This window comes from Theobroma umbraticum, unplaced genomic scaffold (assembly GCF_002168275.2).
Source record: "Theobroma umbraticum cultivar Fairchild unplaced genomic scaffold, ASM216827v3 scaffold_56.0, whole genome shotgun sequence".
Classification (NCBI taxonomy): Eukaryota; Viridiplantae; Streptophyta; class Magnoliopsida; order Malvales; family Malvaceae; genus Theobroma; species Theobroma umbraticum.
Window position 1 is genome coordinate 3,090,020 of NW_018397256.1, and position 9,602 is coordinate 3,099,621.

Below are 9,602 nucleotides of genomic sequence, written 5' to 3' on the forward strand. Positions count from 1 at the left end.
GTTTACTTTATGCATGCTTTAGTCGTTTAAGTTAGTAATTTTAGTTTATTTCTATGTTATTAAGTCTTGTCTATACTTTCTATTGATTGTGCTATATGTTGATAAAGGTGCAAAAGAGCTTGGAAATTAAATTTGTAAAGGATCATGTATTTTTGCTTAAGAAAGGCTTTCGAACATGTTGTAATATTTTGAGCATAACTCAAGCTTAAAAACTCCAATCAATTAGAGTTATGGAATGCCAAGGGGAAGAGCTACAACTTTGATGTTTAGCGCTTTACCCATATCGTAAAGGATCATGGTAAAAAATGTAAAGAAAGTTGACTGATTGCAGTAAACTGCAATCAGTGTTGATAGGAGCTTAGGCGTCTAGGTGCCCAACTCTCAACACCTAGGTGCCAATTGCACTACCCAACACCTTGAAAAACAACCAAAAACAGAACCTTGGGTGCTTAGGCATTGACACTTAACTTTGCACATTTCTGGCTATCCGATTTTACATCAAATGACCAACAAAGAAGGTATAAATACAATCTTTTTAGGGCTAAAAAAAAAAGGGAGGATTCAGATATTAATTTGGGTAAAAGAAGGCTAGAACCAAAAAGGAAAAAGAAGAGGAAATCAAGAGATGGAAGGGTAAGAACGTTGCTCCAAAGAATTTCTCACTTTAGATTTGATTTTTTTTCTCTAACTTTTTGTATAGAAATACTTCATTTTACTGAGATTTGTTTTTGTATTTTGAATATGTTAAGCTAGAACTCTTAATCTTGGGTTATGGTAGATTTTAATTTGTAGGTTGGATATTGTGTTCGTTTATTACTTATTTTCATTGGAAACATTGATGTTTACTTAAATTGATTTTATTTCCCATTTATTTGCTTGATCACCATTTAAATGTGTTTAAGTATTTAGATGATACTTAAGAGAGTTAGTCCAAATTAGACCTTAATTTGGATAATGTGTGTTCACTACATTTAGAAATGAATTTAAGTGTTTTGATGTGCAATTAGGATATACATACACCTAGTTGCCATATATAGTCAATTTTTACAACCTTGGCTTTAAGAACTTAATTTAGTTATTTCTTATAGACATATAACGACTCAATTAAGTTAGGCAATTGTGTAATATCTTGATGGAGAGTTACACATGCTTCAAGATTCTAGACTAGCATCAATTTCCATTAAGAGTAAGTAATTAAGAAAACACAATTCCAAGTGAAATATTAAAGGATTCCATAATCCTAGACTATTAGACCATTACTTCCACCTCAATTTGTTATTTGCATTTCTTAGATTATAATTAGTTTATTAGATTACTTTTTAATTATTTTTCAAAATTTAGTGCTTGGAAAAAATTAGTTTGTTTTAATTTTAGTAATTAGTAACAATTAGTAAACCAACTCCTCGAGTGATTGATAAACTCAACTTATCACTATATTACTTGTTGCGATCATGTGCACTTGCACATAGTCTTTACTTGTATTTTGCATTTAATTTTAAACACATTGCATTTAATCTTTTTGGCTATTTCGATGCTGATTTTGCTGATAGCAAAACTAATCAGAAAAGCACTAGTGATACTTGTTAATTCCTTGAAAACATGCTTGTGTCTTGGTCTTGCAAAAAATAAAATGTAGTTGCTCTATCAGCTACTAAAGCTAAGTATATATCACTAAGCAGTTGTTGTGCATAAATACTACGGATTAGTTAGTAACTAAATGATTTTGGAATGGCTATGCATAAAGTTATCATATATTGTGATAATATGAGTGGCATAAATATCTTCAAAAATACTGTTCAACACTCTACAATGAAGCATATAGAAATTAGATATCATTTTATTAGAGATCATGTGCTTAAGGGAGTGAAATAAACTTTGTAGACACTTTGCATCAATTGGCTGACATTTTCCCAAAACTATTAAGTGATGAACAATTTTATAGAATTAGAAGAGATCCAGGAATGATTGATGTTAATGAAGTCTAAATTATGCTGAATTGATCATGTTTTTTATGATATACTTTATGAATAATCATGTGCATTCCTTGATAAATTGATTAGAGAATGTTTTGATTATTTAAAGGGATAGTAAAAGGGAAATAATACTCATATTAATCAATTAAGACCCTTTTTAATTGGTTAGAATAACTCTGTCTTAAGTAGCTTATGTAAATGAGTGAATTCTTAATCAATTAAAGGTGTGACTAATCAGTTAAAGGAAGTCAAATAATTTAAAAAGCTTTAACTCAGAGTTATAATAATCAGTTAAGACATAAGATCGATTAAAACACCTCTACTAGCAAAAAGTCTGTCGCACGGGAAAAATTTTAAATAAAAAAAATTAGGCAAGTGGTACTGAAAACCAACCACTCAAAACCTGGGTAATTGGTTAATAACTCCTTTTAAAATATCTTCTAACTACTAAGAGAACCATAAGCCAGTAAACCAAAGACCCAAGAACTTCTAGACTTTTCTTTTTCTCTTCCTCTAAAACCCGATAAACCCTAATTGAAGAAATTTCATGGTGAAAACATCTTTCATGCACAAGGTTACTGAAAAAGGAAAGGAAAAAAAGAAGGTGATGATCGTTCATCTCTTTTTTTGAAGAAGAAAGGAAAAACCTAAGAATTCTCAAACGAGAAGAAGAAAGAAAGTAAGGAAAAGAATTTAGAGAAAGGGAAAGGAACAGTTGATACAAGGATCCTCACAAGAAAAGGTACCAATTCTACTTCTTGATTTATGAATAAGTTGCATGCTGATAAGTTTAAGAGAATAGAAAATGCAACAATTTCATGTGAGAAATTCTTTGATTGGCCCAGTTTTAATGAAGTACCAGCAGTGAAAGAGGGTTTAGAAGGATATTTTGAAACCTTGAAATTGAGGAATCTGAGTATCTTTGGGGATAGGATGTTTAGCTCCTCATTAGTAAAAGAATTTTATTCTAGTATTGCTATGGACAAATCTGAATTGGTTCATCAAGAAAAATTTACAAAAGATGGTTTGAATGTATTTCTAAGTGGAAAAGAATTTTAGATTAGTGCTTGAGACTTAGGAGAATTTTTAAAAATAGAGTTTGAAGTAGAGGAATTCAAAATGCCTAAAAAGTATGATACCAGTCATGTTGGGGAAATTGTAACTAGAAGGAAAGAGAAATTTCCCTCCAAAAGTTATGCAAGCGACATTAAAAATGTTTAAGTTAAGATACTATATTATTTTATTGTAACTACACTCCACGGTATGAGTAGTAGCTTTAGCTACGTTAGTGCCCAAGACTTGTGGCTGATGGAGCTTGTGTTTAATGACATTCTATTGAATGTAGGAAGATACATGGTTGAAAGAATCGTGGCAACCTTATTGAGAGATAAAGCCAACTTGCCATATGGCAACATTATTTCAACTCTGGTGAAAAAGAAAAAGATCTGAGTATAAGATTCCACACAGACTTGACTAAAAATAAAGATCAGGGAATCTTCTTAGGAAGTGTGTTGAAAATGGGTTGCAAACTAAAGAGAAATGAATGCATCAAAACCACAAAAAGTACACCACTGCCCCCCACTATTGGAAGTCCTTCCACACCTTTCACCAGAGTCAACCAACCTTCTTTTCAAGGTGAAATGATTTTTAATCTCTTTATGAGGATTGATGAGAAATTAACTCAACAAGCTGTGAAGATAACAAAGATTGAAGAGAAACTTCAGCATGTTGAAGTCCTTCTACATCAAGCTAAGGTAGCCAAATCCCTTACCTCTAAATCTCCAGCCACTGCTGCAAGTATGTCAAATGAAAGAACTACCACTGAGTAGTTTGATCCATACACATCTGAACATGAAGAAAAAATTAGGAAAGAGCAAACAAACAATGAAAAAGAGCAAGATGTTACAATCTTCTTGAAACAGAACAAGGCCAAGAAATTAGAAAAGAAAAGGAAGATGAAGAAATTGAGAAGGAAATTGAACAAGAAAGAGAAATGGAGAAGGAAACTCAAGGTGAAGAAAAGCACTCAGCTAACGGAAAAGGTGATGAAAATCCTTCTGAAGAATCTAAAGACATCCCAATTTCTAACTTTATTAGAGACATTCTTATGGAAGCTAAAGTTGACCAGGTAAAACAAAAAGTCGAGATAGAATAGGAAGATTAGTCAGCTCAATAAGGGAAAGAACAAGTTGTAGGGGAAACAAATTAGGAAGGGTAAAGTAGTTGATACTGCTTCTATTGCAAAGAAAACTATAGGAAGTGGTAGAATAACAATGGCCACTAAAACCAAAATTTTCAAAAGAACAAAATCTACTAGAATAGTTGAGTCCACTACTAAACTAATTCTCAAATCTATATCACCTCAAGTTATCTTCTTTGGATCTTTCTCGTCTTTTGAACCTGAATCCCTTCATTCTATTCACATTAAACTTCTTAATGTTCACTTAGGAACTAATGAATCCTCTTTAAATAAATTTGCTTTTGAATTTAATTATATGAGTTTCAGCTTTAGGTCCTTTTTTTGCATGATCACAAAAAAGGGAGAAAAGTAGGCAAGTAGGAGTAAAACATAAGCTGGAAGGGAAAGACAAACTCAGTCTGTAAGATATTTTTGTGTGTGTGTTATGATTGAACAATCTTTCATGCTGTGTTATGAACAATGGTTGAAACTTATGTTTTTATGATGGAATTATGTTGGTTATTTATATATATACTTGTTCTTATGGTTGAATGCCTTTATTTTCATAACTTTATATTGGATAATTTTATTAAGGTACATATTTAGGGGGATCAATCCCCAAATCTGCACATAAATTCTTTGTTATAGGCATTGCACTTTTAATCTAAGAGTGTTTTGTCATTATCAAAAAAGAGAGAGAATGTTGACTCCATAAGTTTTTTATTATAACAAAACATTCCTCAATTATTAATGTTTAACCACACTATTTAAGTGTGCAGAATAAAGTTAATTCCCTCAATCAAATGAATGATTAAAAACAAGAGCATATAATAGATAAGCTAATCAGTTAAAAAGAGAAAAATGAAAAAAGTTGATGAAGGCAAGGCTTTTATAATTGATTATCAAAAGGCATTAATCAGTTAAGGAATGGCCGGACTACAAGTTGAAGCAAAATAGGAAAATGTTAATCAATTAGTACTAGGCTTAAATAATTAAAAAGGTGATGGACAAAGGAAAACAGAAGTATGCTAATTGATTAAGGCATGGGGTTAATCAGTCAGGGCACAAGACTTAAAGAATCTCCAAGTGTCAAAATTCAAATTCAAAGTGAAGTGGACCATTGAATGGAGCCAAAATGAAGAAGGGCAAATTCAAAGAATTTGTAATTGATTAGAGCTTATGTTAATTGGTTAAGGCTAAAGAAAATGAAGTTTCAATTAATTAAAGGGAGAGTTAACTAGTTAAAAGAAGTTTGCTGAAGTAGAGCAGCTTGAAGACAAATATCTCTTAATCGGTTAGAGTCTCTTGTAATCTGTTAATGCAGAGTACACAATAATAAGACAATGCAAGGTAGAGAAGCTCTAATCAATTAGAGCTATCTATAGCCAGTTAGTCGAACTATATCTACCCATTTGAATTTAAGCACTAAAGGACAAAATAACAATTAGAATGGTATTAGAGTTGTCTTAAACGGCTAGAAACTACCCTCAATAGAAAAATCTGACTCCCTAAGTATAAAAGAAAGCTTCAATGGTCAAAGAATAGGGATGAATGAGAAAAGAGTCATTTTGAGAAAAAAGCCAAACATTCTTCACAAAAAAAACTTGTTTTTCATTCTTAATCCAGAAAAAGTGTTTGAGCTTGCTTGTAATCTTTCCAAATTTGTAAAGACTTCTAGTTGTACCTCTTTTTCTTATCTTTCTTAGAAAATTAGAGCGTGAGAAACACTCTAAAGCTTGTTGTAAAGGATTAGAGGTTGGGTTAGAAGCTCGCCCTGTAAAAGTTTGGTGGAAGCTGTTAATTCCATTAGTATTGTGAAGTTGGGTTGAAAATTCTTGATTGGGAGATCAAGCTATTGGATGTAGGTTAAGGGGATCGAGCCACCATAAACACTCTTGCATTGTTCACTTCTCTCTACTCTTTCCTTACTTGGTGTTTTTTAGCTACTACAAGCTTTACATCTATCTCTCTCTAATTGGTTAAACGTTTTACAACTTAAAAAAGGATAAATTTGAAATTTTTATTATTATTCATCCTTCTCTAGAACTCCAACAAGATCGACAATGTAAATAGAGGAAAGCACACGTGTATTTATTTTAACTTGTTACTTTTTACTTTTACTAAGTAACAGTTAGTTTTTGAGTTAAACTTGTAACTAACCTGAAACTAAATTTTCATCCAAGTTTAGTTAGTTTAGAAAACAAAGTATGAATACTCTGATGTATTCACTTCACTTTTATGAGACGTTTGAAATCTTGTTCACTAGAATCATATTTCTCAAGTTTTCTTAGATCTTACATGGTATTAGAACAGCAAACTGGGGTTCCTAGTATGATTTTTTTTCTTAACTTTTTTGCATGATTCTACTTTTTTTTCTCAATTTAATGTGAAGATTCTCAGCTATATAGTGTTTGTTGCTTGAACAGATCTGATTTCTTGTTTGGCATTGTATTCTTGTTGAATTTTATCAAATCTTGAATTAGTTGATTGTTTGTTTATGAAGATTTAAGGTTGATAATGGAAAATATTGCTGTTCAAAAGACTTTCTGTTAAGGGGTACTCAGTTGGTATGTAAGCCACATAAGTCATTGTATGGTCTCAAGCAAGCTTCAAGGTAATGGATCTCAAAGTTTACTATTTCTCTTCTGCAATATGGCTTCAAACAGTCCTTATTAGATTATTTCTTGCTTACTTTACATACTATCAGAGGTGATTTTGTGGCTTTGTTTGTTTATGTTGATGATATACTAATAAGCAGTACCTTTGATCGAGCAACAAATGATGTTAAGGCTTACTTGAGTTCACAATATAAACTCAAGGATATTGGAGCTGTGAAAAAATTTTTGGTGCTTGAGGTTGCAAGATCACATGAAGGCATTTCATTATGTCAAAGAAAATACATCTTGGATCTTTGGAAGACTTTTGTTTGCTTGGTAGTAAGCCATTAAAACATCAATAGATGAAAATCATAAATTGAAGAAGACAATTGATACAGATAAAAGAGTTGATCTTACTAGCTATAGGCAATTGATAGAAAAGCTATTATGCTTGACTTTTACAGGACTAGATATTTCCTATGTTGCTCAAGTGTCATCCCAATTTATGCACGAGCCTATTGATGAGCACTTGACTGTAACACACAAAGTACTAAGATATCTGAAAGCTTATCCGGGATAGGGAATTTTTCTGAGCTCAACATTAGACTTAAAGATTTCTGCCTATTGTGATAGTGTCTAAGCAGGTTGCCCAGACACATGAAAATCAGTTATTGATTACAGTATTTTTCTTGGTAATTCCTTGGTTAGCTAGAAATTTAAGAAGCAATTTGTGGTTGCTCGCAATTCTACTAAGACAGAGAATAGGTCAATGGCCTCAACGTGCTGTGAAGTGGTTTCGTTAAAGAATCTTTTACCAGATTTTGGAGTGACTCAAGACGCAATAGTGAAACTCTATTTTGACAATCAATAACCAATACATCTTTGTAAAAATCCAATCTTCCATGAGCGTACCAAGCACATAGAGATGAATTGTCATTTAATAAGAGAAAAGGTGGTTGTTAAAGTCATTGAACTTGTGTATATTTCAACGCAAGAACAAGTTGTAGACTTGCTTACTAAGGCTTTACAACCAAAGCAGTTCTATAAGCTACTTTGCAAGAGGCATGTTCATAATATACGCATGCATCTTGAGGAAGAGTATCGGCTAGGATACTTAGATGAAGATCAAAGGAAGAAGGTGAAGTTTGCAATTTAAGTGGCAAAGCTAAATGAGGAAGAATAAGCCTCTTAAAGTAAAAAGAAGAAAGCACACGTGTATTTATTTTAACTTGTTATTTTTTCTTTTCCTGTGTAGCAGTTAGTTTTTTAGTTAAGCCTGTAACTGACTGAAATTGAATTTCCCCCCAAATTTAGATAGTTTAGAAAACAGGGTATAAATACTCTTATGCATTCACTTGACTTTTTCACAGGACTTATTTTTTTCAAGTTCTCTCAGATTCTTACATTAATCAAACATTTTTTTGAAGGATTGTTAAATGTTATTTTAAGATGAATGAAACAACTTTTTTATTTAAAACATTAATTAATGATGGAATTTCCAACTTAGAATTTTAATTGTATTTAATTGACAGCCTAGAGTCACAGGAAGCAGAATTGGAAAATGACAAGAAATCACAAAAGCTCATCAAATTATCATCTTTACAACAACACATGAGATTAGAATCCTCCCACCTGCTTTAAGCTACAATATCACTCTTTTTCTTTTGATCTTAAATATTTTACAATTTTACAATAGCGATCATACTATTCCTACCCGAGATTCAAAACTATTCCACTGCCTTGAACTAAGTTTCCTGCAAATCTGATTCACTTCTCCGATTAAATGACTTTTCTCGGATGGTGTCCAAGACGGGTCTCCATGTCCGCACGAGGGAGGAGCGTTGTGCCCTGTGAGATGTCATGCCTGAATCCGACTCCCTTAACCGGCTAGGACTCCTACCGCGCGAGTTCGAAAGTGGGCTTGCCCCATGACTATACTGACTTGATGATGGTGACTTTGCCTTACACTTGGTCGCCTTAGCTTTGGCACCGAGCTTCCTGGCTATGGATGCCAAGTCCGCAGGAGAAACATCAGGCTGTAGCGTGGAGTAAGGTAAAAGAAAATAGATACGGCCTGCTTCCAGGATGGTGTCAGGTTGAAGACCCAGGGAACAGTTGGAAATGAGTTGAGCTGGAGTGCACAGGAATTGCTTTGGTGGCTTGCCGGTGACTTGACCGACCGAAACAGGACACTCAAAATCTTCTACATAGCCATTGAGGTGAACCACTCGGATTATGTTCTTTACTTTAGACGATGATCCGCTGGAGAAACCGCAACCCATTTGATTTTGATCTCTCAGTTATCTCTTCTTTCTTTCTCTCTTTGTTTTTTGCACTTTCTTTGCCTATTTTTATTTTGTAGAAAGCAAAGGTATTCTATCTAAATTCTAAGGAATGATTGGATATGGATATAAAAGAAGATTATCACTCCCACTTTGTAATTGAGTATTCGATTGCCCAACTGCTATTTTATATTGCTAGTATCCTCCTCCTCTGACTGGCCTAACCTTGTTTGAATATGTGACTGTCTGTCTTGAGATTGCGACACACTTATTAGTTATGCTTGTTTAAGACAGATTGATAAAAAAAAATATTACAAGTAATAATAATTTATGGTGGAAATTTGGGTATCAAAATCCCATTTTTCTGATAATGAAAACTTTTTGATTTGCTATGGTACCACGGTGACTTCAAATCCCTCACAAAGAAAGAAAAAGAAGTCGTATCTGGACTTTGATTTGGTAAAAAGCATATAAATAAATAATTGGAGCCATGAAGGCATATTTTTTCTATTGGTTTATTGCCTCTTTATTCTTTTCTCATTATAATTTCCAGTATTTATATTTTAGCTTT

General features: G+C 32.8%; 1 protein-coding gene across 1 annotated transcript; it reads right to left on the reverse strand.

Annotated features, from left to right (window-relative positions):
* Positions 1-8,320: 8,320 nt before the first annotated feature.
* On the reverse strand, positions 8,321-9,175 carry LOC110411428 (uncharacterized). The gene has a single exon (XM_021421567.1). The coding sequence runs from the start codon at positions 9,029-9,031 to the stop codon at positions 8,495-8,497; it is 537 nt and encodes a 178-aa protein (XP_021277242.1). The 5' UTR covers positions 9,032-9,175; the 3' UTR covers positions 8,321-8,494.
* Positions 9,176-9,602: the final 427 nt, after the last annotated feature.